The sequence below is a fragment of the Phytophthora cinnamomi genome, assembly GCF_018691715.1.
Source record: "Phytophthora cinnamomi strain GKB4 chromosome Unknown Contig37, whole genome shotgun sequence".
NCBI classification, from domain to species: domain Eukaryota; phylum Oomycota; class Peronosporomycetes; order Peronosporales; family Peronosporaceae; genus Phytophthora; species Phytophthora cinnamomi.
Window position 1 is genome coordinate 646,798 of NW_027150970.1, and position 24,656 is coordinate 671,453.

The window sequence follows — 24,656 nt, forward strand, 5'->3', positions numbered from 1 at the left end:
CTGAATGCCTTTATCCTGCGGAAGCTCCGCAGGAATCTCTTCCGGGAGTACGTCTTTGTACTCCCTCAACAATTCGTAATAGGGACTCGACTTCAGCGAGTCCCAACCTTGTTCCTCGAAGCGCTCTCGCTTCGTCTTCGCACTGAGAGTGTCTTCACTCTCAGTGGTACTTCCCATGAAGAGTTGGCTCAGCTCTTTGCTCTCGCTCTCCGTTCTTTCGCTGTTCGAAAGAACGCAGACCTGCTCGATGCGTCCATCGTGCAAGTCGCGCGTGGAGCGCTTCCAGCTCGTGGCGGGACGCGAAGTCAACTCCGACGCCGTCGTCGGAGGACTAGCGAGTTTCATTTCACGATACTGCAATCCAGTATCGGTGCGCGTCAAGACGCTTAACGTCTCGACATCCGGCGTCACCGCCTCAGTCTGCCCAGCAGACTGCTCTTGATGCGTCTCGGTCCCGGACCGAGACTTGCGCAGCGTTCTCCGCTTGCGCCGTCTCCTTGTTGTGCGGAGCCGGGCTCCGCACAGTTGTTCTTCTGGTCCAGGCCCGGCCGTGGACAGTTGTTCGCCGGCGGACCCTGTCCGCGGGCGCGCGGTATTAAGCCCAGCTTGACCGCATGTTCCTTCGTGCAGCCCGGCTGCACGACAGCATGCAAATTGCGTCAGTGCGGTACGTTTGCAACCGTCCGCACTGTTTGCAGCGTCAACTCCCGGAGTTGACACGCCTTCGTCACCTCGACGCCATTCATTGGCGGAACGCCTCATGACCGAAGGTGCGTCGGCTCCCGGAGCCGACGCGTCGTTGTCGACCTGACCTCTTCGGGTCAGGGACTGTCCGTTACACACTTAAACGTGGGTGTTGGTTCCCGGAACCAACACATCTTTTTCTTCTGACGTCGGCAGCATTGCCGACGTTGGTCTCACCTGTGCGTGCCCTCGCGCACTTCTTGGGCACTCCGGGACAGCAGCATTAAGCGCTGTCTCGACTGGTATTCCGCGCGCACCTGCTGGTGCGTGCGCTGCGGTAACAGGGCCATCGCTCTCTGTTCCGCTGTCGCGGCCGAAGCGCACGAGCGTGCGCTTCTTCCAGTCAATTACTGGATCATGCCGTGCAAGCCACGGCATGCCCATAACAACATCGAACTTATCGTCCAGGTCTAGGACGATAAAGCGTTGTTTGTACGAGAAGCGCACGTTCACAACGCGCTTCTCGGTCTTCACTATGGCACCTGTTGCCAGTCGTGCCTCCAGAAGACTTCGAGGTACATTTACCTCCTCGAAGTCAAGTCTCGACAGGCTTCGTAGTCGAACAAAGTTGTTCGACGCGCCCGAATCTACCAGAGCGCGGAGAGAGTCGCTCGCTCTCTTCGACGTTACCTTCAAGATGACCAGGTTCGGCCTGTCATCTTGCTTTTTGCAGCGAGATCTGGTCTCACTGGGGGCTGCAGTCCTCAATGGCGCGTGCACGCGTGACTGCATTACCAGTAGGGCGCCCCGCGCCTACTGGATATTCACGTTTTTTGTTTGTTCGCGGCGATGCCCGGCATCGCCACGACGGCCACCATTGTAGTGCACGGGAGCCGTGCACTCTCTGGCAAAGTGATCGATCCTTCCGCAACGGAAGCATCGCACATTACTTCCGTGCTGCTGGTGACCAGCAGCCGTTGCGTTCGAGAGGTCCATTGGTTCTGGACCTCCCGTGCTCACTACCGGGCGCGGTTGCGACCTCGGCACGTTCGCATGCAGTTTAGCCTACCGCAGGCTAAACGCTTCTTGCATTGCGAGAGTAATCGCAGCTTCGAGAGTACTCGGGTACTCTCGGAAGAGATAGGTATTCACGGGCCCATCTCAAGTCCCTTCATGAACGTGATGACCTCAGTCGCCTCGTCAATTGGATTAGTCACGATATTTGAGACCAAGTATCGTGCGCGCTGCGCGTAAGCATGAACGTCATGCTTACCCTGCCGAAGGTCGAGGAACTCCGCCCTCGACCGGAACTCGTTTTGCAGGGGCTCAAACGCTTGTCTGAGCTCCTCTTTGAATATCTCGTACGTGCTGAAGCACGTAGGATCGGAGAGTCGGCGTCCATACGCCCAACACCTTGCTCGTCCGCCAAGACACGACATGGCGAACGCGACCTTCGACAGCGGGTCGACGATGCGTCGAGCCGCTATGGCTGTGTCGAGCTCGACAAGCCATCGGAAGCGAGGCTCGCCCTCTCTTCCCACGTAATTGCTTACGCTCAATTCAATGATTGAGCACGCGGTGTCGTCCCTGACGACGCCGTCACTGAGGAAGCAGCATCACGCTGTTCCTTCATGATGAATACCAGAGTAACACCATGTTGCTCCATCGGCGATAGCGTACGCAGCATCGTGGCTATCGCCGCTTCTCCAATGACTGTTGACAGTCGTTGGAGGGCTTCCCACTATGGGTCAGACAGGTGGCGTGCAACATGCGTTGCAGGCGTATTGGAGCTCTCCTTGGGCACCTCCGTGCTCATGTGGTTCTCGGCTCCGCGTTCGTACACCTCGTACGAACGCCAAGCAGTCGGTCGTTGGACGGACTACAAAGTGCTACTAGGTGTGGTGGGTCTAACTTGACTCACTATTTTTGCTGACACGTTGCGCTACGTGTATGAGGAAGCGTATGTACTTAGTAATTACTTGAGTTCATTATATTTGAATACACAAATATAATTTAAATCAGATAAGACTCCAAGTGACTTAGATTAGGTAAAATGAGAACTGTATTCGTTTGTAAATTGATATTCCTTCTAAAACTGCTAAAATTGTTTATCATCTATGAAAGGGGTTGACAGCGTCTGGCTGTCAGAGCCCCGCCAACATGCACGTCTCTAATTGGTAGAAAGATGCTGCTTTCTACCAATAGGATCTTTGGGTAGGTGTGGACCACTCATTGTGGTGGCCCACTTCAACGTATTCATTGGTGTGGCTTACACCAAGGTGAGGAAGTATCTAAAACTTTTAACAGATATATTATCTGTTAAAATCACAAGCGGCTTGTAGCCACTTGTGCGTGTAACACCGTTACAAGGTTAAATACACAGGCTACCGCGTGAACCCTTGGGTGCATGTTAGCCGCTTGAAACCTCGAGCGCTGTTTCCCAAACGCCCGACTGAGAATGTGGAGGTCGCAGAAGACGACGATTTCGACGCCGCCTTACTCCCCGAGGACAGCTGGGAGTCTGACACTGTGAGCGGAGAATGCGAAGTGGAGAAAATCGTGGACTTGCGCTGGGTCAAACGCACCCGAACCTCTCGACCCACTCGAGAATATCTCGTCAAGCGGAAAGAATACGAAGAGTTGGAATGGCTACCAGTCACGCAATTGAACTGCGGTGCCCTCCTGTATGAGTTTAATCAGGGAGCTCGAGCGCGAGCTCGCTTCCAAGCCATGCAGGCCGGAGACGAGCATCCAAGTGTGTAGCGCTCGTTGAACGCGCACACCTGACTGCAGATCGAGGACTATGTGAAAATGACTGAAAATGCCCCCGACAATGATGAAACCCTGAAACAAGGCGAGTGGACGCTGACCGCAGATAAAGTTCTGGAGGTGCTTCAGTGCGTATGAGAATGGAGATTGTGAGTGGAGTCTGAGATTGTTATGGAATGATGAAGTTGAGTTGTGATATGGAGACGTTAACGGAGAGCTCAGCGTGCTTTGCATAATAATGACTTCGACGACAAGACTCAGAGATGACTATTGAATGGAGAATGTGATCCAAGGATGAGGACGGAATGCAATAAGGAAGGAAAGACTGAGAGTTGGAGAAAGAGATTGGACGCAAGTGATTCAAAAATGCTTCACTACGCTACATGCAGAAAAAGTAATGTTGAAGCTGCGTCCAAAATTGGCGACGTGTGAGTGTGTCCAACAGCTCACGCGGCCATCTCCTCGTCACTCTCCTCTTCCTCGCCTTCTTCCTCTTCTTCGTCGTCCTCCTCGCTCTCCTCCTCGTCATCGGCGTCTTCGTCTTCGTCACCTTCGGTCGATTTGTCCTCACGGTTCGGGACAATCCAGTTGCGCGCGCGCTTGGGGAGCGGGATGGACTTCTTGCGAAGCTCGTCAGGAACATGCTTGGTGTGCTCGACCTCGTTGGCAGCAGTTGTCCACATGGTGCGGGCAGGCTCACGCTCGTCCAGCCCTTCTAGTTGCTTGATCAGTAGCTTGGGGCGACCCTTGGAGTCGACGACGCAAAGATCCTCCCAATCCAGTAGCAGGTGCGCTGAGGCAGCGGCCAAAGCACCGGTTCTTGGAACAGACTCTCGGAAAACTTGGGGATGCAACGAAGGCGCTTGACCTCGGTGTTGTACTTGCGGATCAGGGAGTCCGTCCGGACTCGACGCTTGGCGTAGAGATCCTTGGACTCACCATCCTGTTCGACGTCGATCATGATCCAGTGCAGCAAGTCCCACCAAGCCTGGAAGTTCGCCTCCATGAAGTCGACGTAACGCGAGAGTCCAGCCATTACTGCCGCGCTGAGCTTGGATGCAGAGTGGAAATAGAAGACCTAGGTGCGCTCAGCGAACATGCGCTCCCAGGGGAGCTTGGGCTTTACGATCTTGCCGTGCTTGTTCAGCGGGAGAATCGCCGTGTACAACTCTGCGCTCCAGCGGAGATTCAGGAATTGAGTCTCACTCTTCTGCGGCGCGTAGTTTGGGAACCCCACGGTCTGCGGCTTGCTCTTCCGGCGGTAGAAGCACATCTTGATCCCAAAGTAACGGTGCGACGAAGTCAGCACCGGGTCCGGATCTTCGATTACCAATATCAGATTCTCGAACGCGATCTGAGCCAACGGCGTGGGCGTCCGCGGTGACTCAATCCGTTGCCCAAGGACCAGCGCATCGTTGTCTGTTCGCAAGTTCACCACATCTCGGACGGAGGTAGTCGCGCTGGCCTCGAGAGCAGCCTTGACCTGTCGATACTGGACGAGCAACCGCTTTAAATTGGAGAGCGTGTTCATCGCGTTTTCCGCGAGGTGCCAAGGCTCGAATGCGGTCAGGACCGACGCGAATTGTCTTGCATCGTGAGTGATCCCAACATGAGCGTGATGTTGCTGACTGCTGGCGGCTGATCAACGGGCTGGAGGATACTTGAGCGCACGCCTACGCCGAGGATGGACTCTAGGTCAGTCAAATCTTGGTCCGAGAAGCGTTCAAGAATCTGCAACGCCTCCAAGCCGCAATAGCCGTCATGCAGGTGAGCCCCATTGCGGCACGCCATTTCCGACGCCGACAAACTGGAGCGGTTCGCTGTCAGCGTAACACGGCAGCACGAGCCAATTCGCTGGCCGCTGACATCCACCGTCAACAAATGAGAAACTGGACGCAGGGACGAGCCTTGACGCGGAGATCCCAGCGTACTCCGCGTTGGACACCAGGCCACGCTCTCGCCACCCTGGATGAAGGAGCGAATGCGCGTCAGGTCCCGTGCTGCCCGCACCTGAGGCCGGGGCGTCCGCGCCCCGGCCTTTGGACTCTTCGAGATCCTCGCCGGAGCTTCTGCTATCGCCTTTCGATTCGGCGCCATTGCCTGAACCCGCCGTCGCCCGCGCCACCGCCATTACCACTGCCGCGACCTTCTCTTCGTCGCCTCCCCCCTGCTTGCTCTCCAGGTGCCCGTCATCCGAGGCAGGCCCCTCCTCCGTCGCCTTGCGCGACCCGGGCGCTTCTTTCGCGCCCCCTGACTGATCGTCGCGCCACTGCGCGTCATCCGATTGTTTTTGCGCTTTGCGCGCGCCCTTTTCCGCTGGTGCCATGCTGCCACGCCGCTTGAGTAGCCGAGATGCTGCTTTGGTGGTGACTGAGCGCCGGTTCGCGTGTTTGTAGAAGCTTTCGCGATGATATGGAACTTGGGAACTTGATTTCAGCTGGAGCATGCCTTGGCCGCATAGCTGACAGTTGTCGACTAGCTGCGAAAGGGCAGAGAAGCGTACGCAAGTGTGGAAGCCGTCCACGATCACGTTCAACCGAACTGCGTCCAAGGTCAGCCCCGTTGGTCTTGGGTCCAGCCATGATGTGCCAGTTCGAAGGGAAATTTCTCTATGACAGACCATGACTGGAAGGAACGGTTGACACGAGGCCGGAAAGGATTTTCCCGAAAGCCACCAATTGCTTACTGACCCGGTCGGTGACGTGGCTAAATCTGCCATTCTGATTGGCGGGAGTGTCCCCGGACCCGTCTGTGTACCGTGCGACAAGCTCTGAGTCGGAATTCGATTGTGTTCCGCGGTACGAAGTGCGAAGAAACCTAGGATGGGCCCTTTAGGCTTGGGAGACCGCGTTGAGACGAGAAACCCTGCGCGCGGATCTCCGTCCAAGCCGCCTCCGTCCTTAAGCGGGTTGACACAAAGCGGAACGTCGAAAACACCTGCACGAATGTATTGTGTATGGTGTCCCGCCTCGTCTAGGTTTTGAACGCACACAGATTTCGTGCACCCGGAGCCTAGATATTCCCGTGAAGGCAAATGCACAGTGCCCAGACCGCTGGCCACCCGAGGCAAGCCCAGACAAGCGTCACACTACAGAGTGGAGTCGTCCTACCCTTGACCGCAGAGCCCCAGGCAAGGCAAAGTCCCTGAGTGCAGGTTATTCCTGAAAGCAGATCTCGGATACACTTGCGTTGAAGGACGACTGACTATGAAGCTCAGTATCAAGTATGCGCAGACTCGTGGAACCTTGCCCGCAGTTGTGTACGAAGCCTCCGATAAGCCAGTCACGGACAAAGATACGTATCTTGAAGCTGTGCAAGATCCAGCCCGGAAGCGTCGACGTCAACAGCTGGCCAGTATAATCAATCCAAGACGTATATATTCAAGTCAAGGCAAAAACGGCTGGTATATTCAAGTCAAGACAAGCTACCCCAAGTATAACCACATCAAATTTTTCTCCAGACGCACGACGATGAACATAGAAGAACACCAAAGAAGGATACCTTTACATACCCCTAGCGATAGTCTAGCAGATAAAAAAACAGAGAGTTCGTTTTACCCCCTATTGCGCAAGTGGAAGCAAGTACCAGCCAGGAATCGGGTCCGCTGATCACGTGGACAAGGTCAGCGCGGAGCTCCCACACACTCAAACCCAATTACGTGGGGATCAGGTGCTCCGGCGCTGAAGTGATCCGCGTATTCCATATCCCAGTTGAGCCCACTGCGTGTAGGTAAGAGTGGTTACCCATTTCATGTTCACAAGGTTATCTCGGGTGGTTAGTTTGCAGTCACCCCCGGGAATAGTTGATCAACTGCATACAAGGAGCGATTGTATTTGGTTTGTGTGTATATCTCTTCGGAGAGTGGTGGGCGTGAAGGAAGAAGCGTTCTAGGCTGACCAGTGCCTTGAACGTTGATAGTTGACTGGTATACGACCCACTGCCCGAGGGTTTAAGAATAAGTGGCGGCTATTTGTTTGTGTATAACTCTGTATTTGTATTGGTTATCTGGAAGGGTGTATATTCTGGGGTTCTAACTCGTGGTAGCAACCCTGGTTCCTGCACTGCTTCGACCTCTCGGCCATTTGAATAGTGCGTTCAAGTAAGTGAACGTCACGCCTGACTGGTCAAGGCCTCCAAACCATCAAACAACTCATCCGGTGACCTATCCAGGCTCCCCGAAGATAAACGACACCGACAGGGAACTCACAAGGTCACCCGCCATCCTCGTCCGCGGCCCCCGTAACCTGCGTTTAAGGCTTACGGGGCTGCGTTCAAGGGTTTACCTTCCCGAGAAGTGCATTTACCCACTTCTCCGGGCTGGCCACCGTACACCTGGACGATTCAAGTTTCACCGGCCTCGCCACATTTACCTTGAGCTGCAGGTCGTTCGCTGCTGGTTGGGAGGAAAAGCTGTTCTGTTATTGTTGCCCGAAGGCTTATCTTGTCTTCTCTTAAGTTTCCTATCGATCAATACAAATATCAAGTATAAACGCGTCCGTTTTGGACCGCCAATTGTAACTCACGACTATTCGGCCCTTTCTCTGCGACGTGACGGCGCTACCGACGATTCAAACGGCCGCTGAAATGCCACCGACGACTGGGGACAGGCGCCGCCGACTCATAAGTTCGGATCTTGCCAGTTGGTTCGCACCGTACTTAGCGGGCTGCAACCGCCCGCGCTTGACTTGGGACCGTCGACGAGCCATCGTCACCGACCAGTTTAGGCCAATTAGTGACGGGGGAGTTTGGTCCAATGACTGGCGATGGGTTGTGACTTACCAGTTGGTGCCGGCGCCTCGAGTCTTCTGCGCCCCCTGTCTCGGCTTTGGGTTTTGCCTTCGGCTTCAGTTCCCGATACCGCACAACGCACTGGTCGAAGCGGTAGTAGGCGTGATGACTGACGTCGACGTCGACCTAGAAGATGTAAAGGGCACAAAGTTTTTTTGATTGTACGATTTCATTAAGGGCAATTGGCAGATAGCCCTAGCCGAAGAATGCCAAGAGTGGTTGTCTTACATGACTCACAATAAAGTGTATACCCCACGACGAGTGCCGCAAGGGTGTACAGACGCTGCACTGGTTTTTCAATCAACTGTTCAGAAGAGCTTAGTAGAACTCCTACACAAACATCTTATTGCATAGATAGATGACTTGCTACTTTTCGCCAACGAAGCGCCTACTTATCTGGCACAACTCGAGCGTTTGGTTGAATTACTGGACCACTTCGGATTTAAGATCAGTCCTAACAAATCCAGTCTTTTTGAACGTGAACTCCGCTGGTGCGGCAAACTAATCACGGGAGACGGAGTGCGTCATGATCCAGAGAGGATCCGTGCACTTCAGGCGCTACCATACCCGACGACGGCGGGGGGATTGCAACAATTCCTCTGCGCGTCGAACTGGATGCGAGATTCGCTGATCAACTACGCAAGAATGTCGCGTCTGCTGCAAGATGCACTGGATGCAGCACTCTGTCGAGCTGCTAAACGTACGAAGCGAGTAGCCGCAGGAATAGGCATGGAGCTGAGTGACGACGAAAGAAACTCCTACGATCAACTAAAGAATTTACTGTCGACAAGTGCGACCATGTCATTCCCAAAGGAAGAAGCGCCTTTGTGCTTGCTAACGGATGCAAATAATGTTGGCTGGTCAGCCATAGTGTCTCAAGTCACCCAATGGCAACAAGAAAAAGAAATACACTAGCAGCAACATGAACTCCTGATCTGTTTAAGTGGTACATTCACAGATTCGCAATGCAGCTGGAGTATATTGGAGAAAGAAGCGTATCCCATCATCTGCGCGTGCGATAAACTCAACTATCTCCTACTGAGACCGATAGGCTTTAAACTATACTGCGACCACCGCAACCTCGTTTACATCTTTGCAACTGGTAAAGAGGTTAAGAAGCACATTCGCGGTAAGCTCCTTCGATGGTCTACAAATTTAATGGAACATCGGCACGAAATTGAACATATCGACTGTGAATCGAACACTTGGGCCGACATGCTGTCAAGATGGACCAGCAACCACGATCCGACAGTGCGTCTGAACGCAATGACCCTGCGGAAGCGCAACAGCGATGAAGTGGTTGAACAGCCGACCCGGAAAAAAGACCGAAGCATGATCACAGTCACTCGACCACCACAGCGAGCGAACAACAAGGTGCGGCAGCACCCCGCTCAGCTACACTACGTCCACTCGATGATCCAAATTTGATGTGGCCGACACTCACATCAATTATTGTAGCACAGCAGCAGCATCTCGATGAAAATCCCCGTTCGGCTACCGGCGATGACGAGACAGGCTGGTTCGTCGGAATCAAATTGTGGATACCGGCTAAAGCGCAGTCTCTCATACAGCGGTTGCTAGTAGTGACACATTGTGGATCGCAAGGACATCGTGGCCGTGACGCGATGACCGAAAGCGTCCGACGGCACTTCGACGTTCACAAGCTTCGCCCTCACGTAGAGCGGTTTTTATCCAACTGTCTACTATGCAAGCACATTAAGGGCGCGGCGATTTTACAGCGTCCATGGGGAGCGGAATGGTGCATTGCATTTCGACTTCTTGTCACATGGAGACAATTTTCAAGGAGACAAATATCTATTAGTACTTAAAGACGAAGCAACGCATTTCACAGATTTGATGCCGTGCTCTAACCCGACCAGCATGGTCGTCGTAGAAGCCATGTTGGCATGGTACAGTAGATATGGATTAGCACCTCTATGAACACAAAGGCATTTTGTTTTCTGTCGTTACCAAGTACTTCGAAGTATTTACTTGCTTCGTCATAAAAAATGTGTTTTCGGAGTAGTGTGTATTTTATTACGTACTTCTGTATTAAAAAAATGTTTGCCCAGACGATAGGTTTACCAGAAATGGTGATTTCTGAGGTGGCACTGCTGCACTGATGCATTAAATGCTCGTCTACAGCACTATGCATGAGGAGAGAGCTGTCCGCACGCAGTTCAATCACACCTCTTGGGTTAGTCAATTTGCGCTCACTCTTGGGTCACAGATTGCTACCGTTCGGTTCTACCGCTCGGCTGGTACTTGTGATTCTGGCCTCGATGCAGCTTTCCCCACTAGAATGACGAGATTCCGTTGGCAAACTGCGGTTAGAAGACCCAAGTGCCTTGGCGTGTCGGTGCTTGATTCTCGCGGTGGAATGCGAAAGGTTGTTGATACAGCCCATGTTTGCAGAAACGGTTAGGGAAACGAACATACTGAAAACAAGTGAGAAATCCCAAACATGTTGAAAGGGGTGGGTCGCAGTCAAAAAAAGAGGTCGCAGAAAGAGAATCCGCCAATCAAACGACCCCTCACCATGTACACTCCCAACAAGAGGTAGCAGAGGTCTTTTGGTCTCTTTTTCTGCTATAGACACGCATTGACAGATCTATCGTAACATTTGTCATTCTCTCTCGTCATGAATCCAGGCGACACGGCTCTGGCATGCGCAGCGGCCTCGATATGTGTGCTTGCCGTCGTCGTCTCCGACAAACGCACGTGGCCCGAGCCTCCGCAACACCAGTATACCGTGCCGCGAGCTGACTGGGATATGATTCGGTCCCAACAAGTCTTCTCCGTGGGCCGGTTCCGACGACATATACGCTGCACTTCTAGGCTTCTTCTGCGCGGCTGGCCATGCTTAACTGTGAGCAAAAGTCTCACTGACTCGCAAGTGAATTTCTCAAGGAAAAAGCGAAAATGTGCTGCAACCCGACCTCCACTTTATTAGCTATAAAAAAGACATAAAGAGAAGAGGTGCGACCCGCCCCAAACATGTTTGGCTTGTGGGACGGGCGTTATAGTCTGCAAATCCGCTACAAATCCTATGGGTCAAGGTGAACTACTGTTGCCAACTCTGGCAGCAGTAGTTCACTCTGGCAGGAGGTCTTCTGGCAGGAGGTCTTCTGGCAGGATGTCTTCTGACAGGCGGTCTCCCAGCCCTAGAACACAGCGGCGACGACAGCGTACGCGATCGCGGTCTGGGCCTCCTGGAATTGTCCAGCTCAAGAATGACGTCCATAGTAAGTGGCAGAGTTCCCTGCCAAACGTAGATGTATCGGTCGTTAAAGCCCGCATAAGACCGATCCAGCATCAAGCAGGGAATCGCAGCCTACGGTTCGTAGGACCAACCAGACCGTGGGGCTGAGTCTGCAGGCTGTTCATGGCTCTCAAATGCCAGGGGATCGATTTAGCTTGAACGCTCCTGCTAAATTTGAGTGTTGTTTCACCCCCTCCGACTGAAAACGTGGACTGTACGTTGTGTCCAAAGCTGCACGATCAACTCCCCGTGCATTGTGAAGTAGATATCAATTGGGCGTCTGAAAAAGTAAAGCAATTCAAGTTCGTTGGAGCAACCAATTTGAGTTTCTTTTCAACACAAACAATACAAACCATGCACTCGACTGCTCAGTGAAAAATGAACGCGTCAGACGAACATATATTGTGTGTTACTTTCATCTAATGAAGTCCGTGTTGATTCAGTGCACTTAGCGCGTAGTGACCAGAGCTCGGAAAAATAATTATTTTATTTTACTGAGACGGTGGGTCAACTGTCGCTGGAGTCTGTAACACCCGCGGCCACGACAGGATCACCCGCACCTCCATCCTCAGCTCCAAGCCATTTGACGAGCAAACCCATCTCTGCAGTTAGAGCCCTTGTTCGACTCCAGGTACTGCCCGCGTAGCGTCCAATATGTTGTGATCTATGACAACGTAGTATGCACTACGAGCCCGACAACTCGGACTCCATTCGTCAGCTGGGACCACCTCTGAAAGTGCACCTCCAGCATTGAAGGCGAGGAGGAATACTCTCAAGAGACCCTGGTGCTACAGCGTCAGGTCGGGATAATGTCAGCAGATTAAAAAAAACTGAATGGATATGTTTCTGCCACTGCTGCTGAAACAACAGGAGATACCAACACTTACTGGAGCGCTGGATGACCATTCCGGACAGGTATGAGTCGTAGAGTACTTCCGTAGCGAACTTGATGCCTGATGCTGTCTGGTTTTGGTGTATTTGTAGCGGGACCTTGGTACTGGGGTGGTGTAGGTTATCGTGAATGTATTTGGCTGTTGATGGGCAAGAAATCGGTGTATAGTTGATATTCAGGTAGGAAGTCGTCGATGTTTGTAGAAACGAGAGTTGGCTACATGAGGTACCTTGAAACTGTGCGGCTGCAGCGAGGATGGTGCTGGAAGCAAGCGTACCGGAGACTGGAGGGCACATTCTGTGATGAGTCGTCAAGTACTACGTAAGGATGGGACCTACAAAACTGGTTTAGATCGATGGCTAGGTAGCGTCACTTTTGTTTTGTGTGCAGGTTGTGGAGATTGGATCTACGCACTCAATGAAACAACTAAAGATGGATCTGGTTTTGACGAGAGAAGGGCATGAGCTTCTCTGGCAGGGTTCGCGACCACAAACGGTAGGGGCACCTAAGAAAACCGTGTTGCAAGCTATGACGATGTGTTAATCGAATCGATCATAATGCAGCAGCGTTCTGTAATTGGGGTATATACCGAGTATGAAGACGTTTCGCAGAACATCTACATTCGTAGGTCTCGCAAAGAACCACCGGTAAGCTCAGGTTTTAAAGGGAAAATGCAATTGTGATGATTGCAAAGCTAACGGCGCTCTTATGGACTAATTTCCGCGACAGGAAATCCCGTACTGCCACTGTGCCGCCCGTACCGACTGGTGAGATACCTGCGGCCCTGGCTGCGAAAATCGAGCGGTATTTTCGTGTGGACAATGCTCGGATGTATATGTATACACTATGCTAACAAAACTTCTAAGGCCAAGTTTGAATGCGTTGCAGGTCATTGCTTTTCGACAATAACGTGCGGAAATCAGCGGATGCAACGAGGTGACCACGCAGCAATAGGTCTCAAACCTATCGAAGGAAAAGGGATCTCTCTCGTCATAGATGTGGCAATCGCAAAGGACGACCTCGTCGCGCAGTACGTCGGTGAGGTTTTGAGTCGGGAAATGTATGCGAATCGAGTGCGAGCGGTACGCGTATCGAGAGCCGATGCGAGGGTAAGTACTAATTTTGAACTAATGGCATACAGGAAGCGCGGCGTTCGCAAAACACGTACGGCATGGTTATGACAGACAAGGAGGTCATCGACGCACGTTACGTTGGTGGTATGGCTCGGTTCGGTAACCATACCTGCTAGCCGAACTGCAATGTTTAGCGTTGGGAGGTAGCCGGGGAAACGTGCTGTGGTTTGTTTGCTAACCGAGCAATCGAACAAGGCGAGGAGATAACGATATCTTGCGGGTTCGTTGAGTCCGATCCCGATCATTGCATGTGGAAATTAGTCCCTGTTCGTGCGGCTCGTCGTTATTCAATAGCAGAATTTAAGAAAACTCAATCTCCTTCAGTGATATTGGATTGGTAACCTGGTCGTGAATATCTTTCTACTTCTACGGTGCACCACACAAAGCGCGTCGCGCAAATCCTCACAACATTGGATGTTAGTAGATGGATTGTTGCAGCAGGTAGAACACTTTCTACTTCAACAGTGCGCCGTCGTGCGAAGCCTCACAACGTTGAATTTTGCAGGTTGATAGTTGCAGCAGGTAGAACTGTGAGTATGGTTATGCAAACCGCATTGCATATGGCAACCGGTAGAACTGTGAGCAGCTGCCGTGAGGATGGAACGCGAAGTAGAGGAAATTTTGCGGCACAGCAGAGAAAGAAGTAATGCTACACGTTAGGGAATCATCGAATCATCAGTCCATGATTCCGTGTAGAGATACACCGATAAACAGGCAAGAAGTGAAGTGCAGCTCGATCAGGATACCTAACTGAGTTACCCGAAAGTACCCGCGACAGGGCCGCGCCAATATGATAGAGTAAAAGTATGGACATTCGTAGAAAATACTGCATTGAGCAGCAAAAGTCTTCCCGCACCTCTAAAACGTCCCAAACTCTCTTTTTATAGTACGTATCCATTCTGGGTTTCAGGCTTTTTCAAAGCGTGTCTTCAGTCAAAATATCTATTTTTGAATGCCTGGTAATGTATATAGTATGTCATACGTACTGGTGGAGAAGTACACCGCCGCGAGTCTAAAAATAGTAACTGTTGAACAGTATAAGCTAGAATGGAGCGGAACCGATAAGATATTTGTTGATCCAATGTTCATACGAACCACGCTATGATGCACAGGTTCCCGACGAGCGAAGGATTCCACTGACGACACAGAAGGATACGATCATCCCTCGCATCTTCGCTCAGCTCACTTTTGCTTTTGAGCAGTGCTACACACTCACCCCTGAACATTCGACGCATTTTGCAAGACCAACCATGGAGCTGCTGAAGGCTATCCAAAATGACGTGCAGAAGCAGAGAGAAGAGGCGGAGATCAACCTCTTTTCGTGCGTCGCTGATTTCCGCGAGTTCATCTCGGCTACCGAGCCGGCTGTGGATGTGAGCGTGACGCTCGAGCTGTGCTGTCTTTCTTCGGAGCGTGTTATTGGAGGTCGTGGAACCCGCGTTACTGGGATTGACGCCAGTCAACGCTCCGTGTTCGAGTTGACGGCGGATGCGTTGCATGACCTGACGCCTCTGAAGAGAAAGCCCTACCTTGATCAGGTAACGGTTTGGGACGCGAAGCAGAAGAAGGGATCAGGAATTCCGCCCTGGTGCGGTGTACACGTTCCACCAAGTCAACGGCGTTGGGTTCTATGCGGACATTGCGAAAGGCAGTGTGCAGTACGAGCGCGACAATACCTTCAAAATCTACGAAGAGGAGCCCCCCTCCAAGAAGCGCAAGACCCAGGGAGAGGCCTTGCCGTCGTCTCCGAAGTCCAAGTCTCCAGCAACCTCGTCGGGCATGGGTACCCAATCCTGCGATGACGAGTCTGACTACGACATGGCAGACGAAGGGAGCAAGAAAGTGAGAGCTTGTGCTCCGCTTACGCGCAGTAAGAGCGGTGACCACATCAGTGTGTGAACTGGAGAAACGAACACACGACACGGGGTCGCAGCATCCACGACGTTTGGCTGTGGGCATTGAACGGTACAGGTTGCTTTCATCCAGAACTATTGTGAAAACCGGTGATTTTGTCACTCCGTATAGCTCTGTAAATCAGGGCTGTGAGCAAAAACGATACGTGGTAATTTATACTGAATAAGAAGTTAATGTGGGTAGTAATCTGAGTAAGTCGGCTTAAATAGGAGTTGGGAACTGGGCTCTAAAGCCATCTTGTCACAACAGAGTGGTGAGGGAGAGAGACAGCGGAGACATGATGTATGCCGCAGAATTTCGATGGAGAGCTGTGGTGCTGCATTACGCGTATGGTGTGCCATGCAAGCGTGTCGGCCACATATTCGGCATCAGCTCGCGTACGGTACTTCGATGGTACCAGCAGTTCAAACGTAACGGCCACGTGATGGCATGTAAGCGATTAAAGAAGACGAGACAGCCCCCTCACGTCCAGCGATTCGTTGCAGACTATGTGAAGGTCCACCCATGCTTTTACATGGAAGAGTTGCAGACTGCTCTTCGTCACAGGTTTGGAGCTGGTACCAGTGGCTTCAGCGCGTCAGCTTTGTTGCGTGTACTCAAGTTCGATTTGGGGCTCTTCAGGAAAGTTCTGGAGCGCAGGGCTCGTGAGGCTGTCCCTCGCGAGATCGAGGACTTCCTGGCGAAGATGAAGTGCTCGTACAAGTACCCGGAGCAGCTCGTCTTCGTGGACGAGACGTCGAAGAACGGCCTCGATAGTATGAGGCGCTACGCCTGGTCGGCCAGAGGTTCACGTGCTGTAGTGCGCGTCCCGTTCTCCCGTGGGAAGTGCGTCAGCATTCTAGCTGCGTGTGATGTCAGCGGCTTTCTTTCGTGGAACTGTACTCGCGGCACGTACACGCGAGTGGAGTTCCACCGAGCTTTTATGCGGGAGGAGGTGCCGATGTTAAACCCCTGGCCGTTACCTAGATCCATCGTTGTGATTGACAACGCGCGTATTCACATGTACGGAGAGCTGGAGGCTGCTGTCCACGCTTGTGGTGCTGTTCTGTTGTATCTGCCTCCGTACTGCCCACAGTTTAATCCTATCGAGGTGATGTTTGGGCAGTTGAAGAGATGGTTGGCTCGACATGCAAACCTCGCCTTCCCAATGTACCCTGAACTGGTGCTGGAAGTCGCGATGCGTGCCTGTGTGAAGAGCGACGACGTTGGTGTGAATCTGTTTCGCCACTGCGGCTACGGAGATTGCAGTGTGGAAGACGCGGTGTTCACCCGCGAGCTGGAGATTCATGGAGGCCGCGGGGAGGACGGAAGGTGAGGAGGAGGTGGGGCGGGCGCGAGGCAATCCCCGAGCGGAGCGAGGGAGCAAAGCTGTAAAACCGAGTAAAAACATTAGAAAAAAAGTGTGTCTCTTGTTTTCCTAGTCCTCCTGGTGGTCTACGTCTTCTATGTCTTCCTCGGGTTCCGGTGGCGGGACAAACGCTGAGAAGATTCCGCTTCCCATTGCGTTGTGACTTGGCAGGCCGAGTATGGCGCGTAGGCTCTGAACGTTAAACGTAAGTTGTAGCTCGGTCGAGCCGCTGATGCGGACAGGCATGGTTTGGAACACGGCCTCGTCACGGTCCGTAGGAGGGTTGGCAGCTCCCACGGCATCCAGGTGTTGCATCTGCCGAAACGTTGCAGTCTCGGGAACAGCAACGGTAGTCCCTGCTGGCTGACGCGCTTGGGTCATCTCCCAGTGCGTACGAGCGATGACACCAACCTGAACGTCGGGTCGGTCTGCAAGGAACTCGTCGATGTCTTCCGCAGCCTGTTGAATACGATTACGTGTTGCACGTCGCCGCGTTGTGTCGCCTGCCTGATTTTCCCTGACAGCAAATGAGAATAGCTCCAAGCAGAGCGGCCCTGTGTCCTTGCGACGCCGCTGGAAGTTGGATCGGACCGTGGCCACAACGGCAGTCCAATTTGACTCAGTTAAAGCCACCCAGCCCTGCTGAGTGGCGCCTTGACTTGGCTTAGCGTAGAGATTAGTATCAGGGCGCAGCGTTCTAATATCGAAAGCAGCTAGCGTGGCTACGATGCGCTCTTCCGCTATCGCGTAGAGGTCATCAAAGCTACCCTCTGGGTCGAAGCGAAACTCCGCGTCGTCGACACGGACGCTGGTTCTACTCGTCCTGTTGATTCCTCCTATTTTGACGGATATCTTGGCTAGTGTTTGCATAGCCACCTGCTCGGTGGATTTATTTGTGCGAACTTCCTCGGAATGCCGAGGTTGGAGCTGACATTTCAGCCTATTTAGAGACCAAATCGATTCCGACTCTAAAATAGCTTTGACGCGATGCAGCATAAGACCGATTATAATTAGGGGTACACAATTCTAAATAAGGGATGGGTCGAAATAAATAAGGGTTCCCGTATCTAAATAAGGCACTAAATCAGCCGATTTACTATCCGATTAGACATTCTGAGTGCTTTTCACAATAACTACGCGCGAGTGAGTGTTGAGGCTGTAAGATAGTTCATTTCATGTAGCAGATTTGAATGCAAAAGAGTGATTTGACACTGAAAAAAACGACGGGCGCTGTTACTTCTATGAAGAGATCTTGCGTGCCTTGTATTTGCTAGCAGTTGTGCCACTTTATGTGATTATACGATAGCTGAAAGTCATTTTAGTTGAAGTCGATGCCTAGAGCTTGCCTGAATGCCATACTTTACAACTGCTGTAGCGGAAATGGATTCAAGGGGTGAAGATGTGCAGATATAGTTGCAGAGTTGCAAAACAGAAGAAGCTGACAGTGGACCATACTCCGGGTGAGGCTCACCCAAAATCTAGCAGATTTAAGCCGTAGAGTGGGTTTGTTGATGCTGGGGGAGTCCTCACAATATCCGTCGCTTCACCTCTGAATGAGCATCCAGACCATTTGGCAAGACGATGGCAAGAGCTGCCACGTTGACACGACGCGCGAAAGCCGCAAAACGTGCTCTGACGCAATTGCAAAATCTACAGTCCAGTATCGTAAAGAGACGCCAAAGCCTAAAGCAACACCAAAGCCTACGGTGTCTGTTGATGACGTAGAAGCAGAGCGCACCAGAGCCCAGCTCGCGCGACACGAGGAAACAAAAAAACGGAACGCAGATACTCAGCAGCTTCCTCGCAACAAGCGGAGAAAGAAGTCGATGCTTCGATTGAATGCAGACGATGAAGAAAATATCGAGGATGACAAAAAAGGTTAGTGTTTCTCGTACGGACTTCTGGTCTGGGAGACTCACCTAGCGACAATTGTGTACGTTGTAGCGTTTTTCGGGGGCATCGATGACCCACTGTTTCGCGTATGCGGAAGCTGTGGGGAGCTCGCAAACTCAGTGAATGCCGTGTTAAGATGGTACGAATCTGAATCCAGGTTTTTTATCCCCTTCGCAACGATGAAGGAGCAGTGGAAATTATACCGGAGGGTCTTGTCTCGAGTGTGTCTGGCGGGGACACACAGTCAACGCAGTCGAGTTGGCTGTGTGATCAATGCTCACGAAGCACACCTAAGTTCTGTCGGAGCAGTGGATTCCGAATCTGTGAGGTGCCTAAAGAACTGGCTGTACTTAATCGAATGGATGCAAGATTGGTCGGGTTGGGGATCTCGTTCACTACGTGTGTGAATCTCTACCGTGACGGCCAAGAATTCACTCGAGGCAATGCTATAAATTATTGTAATGACCCTGGAGCAAGAGTAAGAGAACTACCGAGGCCGTTGAGGGAATGTGGGGTTGTTTTTCTAGCGTCAAAGTCGGACAAAACCACAAAGTATTTTCGCATCCGGCCTGCATTGGTGCGGAGTGCGTTGAAGTGTCTGATTGCTAACAACGATCTCTACAAAGACGTCTCGATTTCGGAGGAAAATCTCCGTGCGCTAGAAGAGGTAGACACCGCACAAGACATACCAACGATATCTGTAACAGATGAGGAGGTACAGGAGCTAAGAGGTCACACTCAGCAGGTCAACAGCGAGAATCGTGATTATCCCGTCACTAGCAGTGAGCATGATTCGCCGACTTTACCAGATTGTGTGACGGACGAATTCCAGGATCCGGCGCTCGACCCCACCTGCAGCACGGAAGACTGTGCAACATGCACTACCCAGTACGATGACACGAGCGTGTTTGCTCAATCTCAATTGGCGAGCGCAAATGGAGATGATGAAAGAAGTGACGTACTTGACAATCTAACTGAATCTTTTGAACTTGCAGGCAGTCAGGGCAATAAAGAGAGCGAACTAGAACAGCTGATGAGAGCTGCAGGTGTAAATGTATCGGATCCTGCTATTCCTATTGGTGAGCTGCGACGTCAAGAACATCCGATAGATGAATACGGGACGGAGCATTTAATGCTGTGTTGCTTCCCTACGTTGTTTCCGGATGGAAAAGGAGGATATCACGCGGTTAATGATAATGAAGGTAGAATGCACGAGTACAGCTTAGCCGACTTCTGCGCACACCTTATGAGGTGGCATGCCAGACGTTTTTTAATTCACGTGAATTTCAAGTTTTTCTGCATGAATTTGATTCAGAGAAGACAAATCGATGGCCTGGTGAGACGAGTTCGTGTTACGGACAGCCGTGCCGCGGCAGTAGAAACTGCAGGGTGTGGGCGTGATCAAAGTCCCAGAAGCGATTGCGGACATCCGTCTAACGAAAAAGAAGAACTCAATGCTGCAATCCAGGTGTTAGATTTGTTAAAGCCATTTTTTCGGGTAGTACGGGGTAGTGGGTTGTACTGGTCCAACGCCCGCGACGATTTAATGACCATGATTGGGAACCGTGTGCTACCAACAAGGTGGCCTACTTTCTTTTTAACCTTGAGCGCCGCTGACTCTATTTGGCCGGACTTCGCTCGAGCATGTAACCCCGCCCTGACGCTAGCAGAATGCAGGCAACTTTCTTTTGAAGAGCGAAGAAAATACTTGAATCAAAACCCCGACATCAGTGCGAGGCATTTTAATCGGCGCTTCCAGACGTTTTTTGATACTATTTTGTGCGGTAAAGCACAACCACTAGGCAAGTGCATTGATCATTTCTGGAGAGTTGAGTTTCAGCAGCGTGGTTCACCCCACGTTCATTGCTTACTCTGGATCGAAGATGCCCCAGATGTGCTAAAGCCGTCAGAACCCGATGAAGGACGAGCGGAGCTTGCCGCATTTGTTGATAAACATATATCGGTTTTGTCGAAAACACTACAAGAATTAGATAGCTGTTCGTGTACTATATGCGGCGTGCATCGCACCGGTAAGGTGGATATCTTGGCGTTGAGACCCCCATCAATTGGAACCGTCGAATGGGAATGTGACCTTTCCAGGCCCGCACAGCGCGTACAACAGCATGAGTGCTATGCAAACTCATCGTGTAGGAAAAATAGCTCCAATTGTCGCTTTGGATTCCCTAAAAATCTGCAAGAGAAAACGATCATTGAAACAAATGTTGGCGCGGATGCAACCCCATCATTAAAGGTACATTTAATACGTGAGGTGTCCACGATCAACAATTATTCACCGCATTTACTATCTTGTTGGCGTGCTAATATGGATCTACAATTGATCGGTAATTCATATGGAGCCGCAGTACGCGGGGACTTACATTAGCAAAGCAGAGCCTGATACGCTACGCTTTCGACGCGTAATTGCTAGAGCGATCCAGCGGTGTGACCCAAACCTGTCGTATCACTCGGTTCTGAAACGCGTAGCAATTTCTACGCTGTTTGTGAGAGAAGTTGGTGCTCCCGAGGCGATCTACATCTTACTAAGAACGCTTCCTATGCATAGTAAGTCGCGATCGGTCGTAAAAGTGAAAGTCCTGCGCCATAATCTTAGATACTACCGCGTGGAGCCGCAGGGAGTAGAGGATCTCATTGCACTGAACCAATTCAACTCGAATTCAATTAGAATCTAGCCCATCGAGCGAACATACATGAACCGGCCAGCTGATACTTTATTCGAGTCGATGAGCTTCGCAACATTCGTTGAGGAATATGAAGCGATACCTGAGATAGTCAAAAAGCAAAAAAAGTGGTGATATCTGTAAACAGGTGGACGGGGAAGGGTGGATAACACGCCGAAACAAGGCGGTGGTGGTGGTGCAGAAGTCCCCGTGGATGCACCTGGTTTCGGGGAACGCAAATTTTTGCTTTTCGGAAGTGTTTATGTATGTTCCCTGGCGATCATTGGAAGACTTGCCACAGACTGATGAGCAGTGTATCAAACGCTTTTTTGAAGTACAAGAAGAGAATTTGCATGAACAGCTTCGGCAAGAGTCCAATGCTAAGCTGGCCCGGCAACACAAGCTAGATCTACTCACAAATTCCCGCGATTCATGTAGTATTTCTTCTTTCCCTGCTTCTGAATACGTTTTTATTGACAACCCATGTGTAGGCGATGAACATTCTCAAGAAGAGCCAACGGATGAAGTCGCTTCGGGAAACCTCAATGGCGTTGACTGAAAACCTAGGCATACCTACTCGGCGGAAGTCATGAGCAAAGCTCGTGATTTTATAAATGTGTGTTTAAAGCCGTGGTCGAAAGAGAAACAAGACCAGCGTACACTAGGGAACGTATTTCACGAGAATACCAGGAAAATATCGCATTATCGCTATCCGATAAATGACTGTGAGGAAACTAGTAGAGAAAATAGTACGTAAACAATGGCCGAATCGCAGTGGGTGCCGTTAGCCCTTGCAATGGAGCAGTCTCGAAAACGGTTTAAATGTTCGCTGGAAAAGTCGAGTTGCAAACCACTCCAGATGATAATATATGGCGAAGGCGGGTCCGGAAAGAGCTGGTTGATCCGGCACGTAGTGAAAGACGTGCATAACTCTTCGGTGAGCACGGTTCGACGCGACGAACATCAAAACGCGTTCTACTACTTGTTCACCAAGGGACAGCAGCGTTTAACATCAAGGGGAATACGCTATGTTCGGCCCTTGGGTTTTCCTCTTTTTCTAAGTCTGCATTCTCTGTACCATATAAATCCTTGACAGAAACCAAAACTGGTCCGACTAAGCTGAAAAACATGCAGCAGCAATTCAAGGACGTGCACCTCGTCATTATTGACGAATTCAGCATGATTTCGTGTGGGATGCTGTACTGGATAGATAGGCGGATGCGAGAAATCTGGCCGAGTCACTCGGATGAGTTATTCGGAGGTAGAGACGTTTATTTTACAGGCGATGCAGCTCAGTTAGACCCTGTAGTACCGAGCTCGCTTTCAACACCACTAGTTAAAATGTCAAACGTGGTTCAAAGACGCGGAAGTGAGATCTGGCTTAGTATTTAGACTGTGTGTACCTTAACGAGCCAAAATAGAGGCAAACTTGATCCAGAGTGGTTTAGTGCTCTTCGTAGATTGAGGCAGAAGGTGCCTACACAAGCTGATATAGATCTCTTCAACACGCGCTGTTTAGCAATGATAGATGAACCTACATGGACGGACAATGCAAAGCATGTAGCGTACAAAATGTAGACGTAGCTGCCACCAACGAGAAGAGTATTAGCTCCGCCAGATCACCGATCGTGAACATTACTTCACAGCATTTTGTTCAGCAGAAAAGGTTGGCAATTAAAAGAGATATTCCAGCGGGGACGGTACGCGCGCTCGTGAAGGATGCACAACAAACCAACCCAGACCGTGATAGAGTAGTGACTAACAAGCTAAACCTTTGCATTGGTGCCCCCGTCACACTCTCATACAACATGGCCCAATCTTATGTAGCACTCTCACGGGTCAGACATCGGTCCTCCATCGTACTCACTCACCGATTAACATTAGATAAACTTACCGGTTCTCCTGCGAAAGAAAAGGAATTTCAGCGCGAAGAAGATCGTGTTTCAAACGCTGTAGCTCGAACTACACAGTCAGCAGTGCCAGCAGTTCTCAACATGAAAGCTATTGCTATAGTGCACAACAGAACTATCGAGTCATTGTAATGGGGAAGTCGCAGCCAGCTTAAAAGCAAACAACTAGCTAACAAATTCGTAGTTGATGCTTAGAGCAAAACTAATCAGAAGACAAAACATTCACGCGTGTATATCACGGATTACATCTTGCCTGACTGAAAGCTATACCTTCAACGAGGGGCCCTGTGCTTCATCTACGTGATTTTATTCATAGTAGAACTTTTGCGTTGCAAACAAGATGACGGCCTCGTGCCAACGTTAAGGCTCAACACAGATGGAGAGCCATGGGCGAACTCCTTCGGTGTTGCTGCCGTCGCAACGGTCTGGTCTCGAGTGCCGCTATCCTCGTCAGTGTGGCCATATTCCACCTGAGGCGCAACACAGGAGATGTGAGACGCTGGAACCGCTGTTGGTTGCGCGGGGGGGGGGACCGGGAATGCCTGAACTACAATGCAGACGGATGGAGAAGATGCGGCAGCTACACGAATGTGAATGGGCGGAAGGTCTTGCGCATGCGTGTAATTCACTTGAACAGACACATGGGGAAGCGTGTGTACAGCGCAGCGTTGGTTGCAACGTCTGTGTGATCACGCGCGCTGCAATCCCGTGCATGTTCTAGACGTGTAGGTCGTTCTGCGTTCCCAGCATCACCACTGCGTGAGATTGGAGCCCCGAGCGTCGTCCCGCGATCCTCTTCTACATTAGTAGAATCACGAATCTTCTGTCGTTTGGAACTTGCCTTCCTTGATTTGCATCGCATTCTGGTGGTCGCGGTGAATAGCGCAAAGCCAGTGCCGCTGACCATTTGCCTTAAGCGCTCTCTCGTTGCCACATTTCCCGGGATACTGACATTGTAGCGAACTGAGGTCTTGCGCCGAGCGCTTCACAAAATTGGTGCTTTTCTTCGCCATGAGATGACCCTCACACGTAGCGGCGACGATGATGAGCTATTGTAGGAATAGCGGCGCAGCAGCAATGCTACAGCAACACAAGGCAACGCACAGTATAAGTATGACGGACAGCAGCTCGCCCTACGTGCACGTCTTACCTCGTGGGGTTGGAGACAGTTCTCGACTCGATTGCAAATGAGGTACAACTTTCTAACTAGAATATGTATGATATTTGGGGGGCGTTGCCAAAAATATTCTGAAAGAGAATATTTGTGGGATTGCCCCCACCGCTATCCAAATGTAACGAGCTAGATACCACAACTTGGATCGCCTTGGAGAAACATGTTGCGAACTTCGCTTCGCTTCACTTAACTTATAAGGTCTGATATCAAG

The 24,656-nt window shown here is 51.2% G+C and overlaps 2 protein-coding genes across 2 annotated transcripts; both read right to left on the reverse strand.

The window, feature by feature from the left end:
• Positions 1 to 3,899: 3,899 nt before the first annotated feature.
• Positions 3,900 to 4,489, reverse strand: IUM83_11840 (uncharacterized protein; the record flags this gene model as incomplete). The annotated part of the gene is made up of 2 exons (XM_067936426.1): positions 3,900 to 4,199; positions 4,268 to 4,489. The coding sequence occupies 2 exons, from the start codon at positions 4,487 to 4,489 to the stop codon at positions 3,900 to 3,902; spliced, it is 522 nt and encodes a 173-aa protein (XP_067792087.1).
• Positions 4,490 to 4,531: 42 nt separating this feature from the next.
• On the reverse strand, positions 4,532 to 24,440 carry IUM83_11841 (uncharacterized protein; the record flags this gene model as incomplete). Its single annotated transcript, XM_067936427.1, has 3 exons — positions 4,532 to 4,807; positions 24,299 to 24,351; positions 24,422 to 24,440. The coding sequence occupies 3 exons, from the start codon at positions 24,438 to 24,440 to the stop codon at positions 4,532 to 4,534; spliced, it is 348 nt and encodes a 115-aa protein (XP_067792088.1).
• Positions 24,441 to 24,656: the final 216 nt, after the last annotated feature.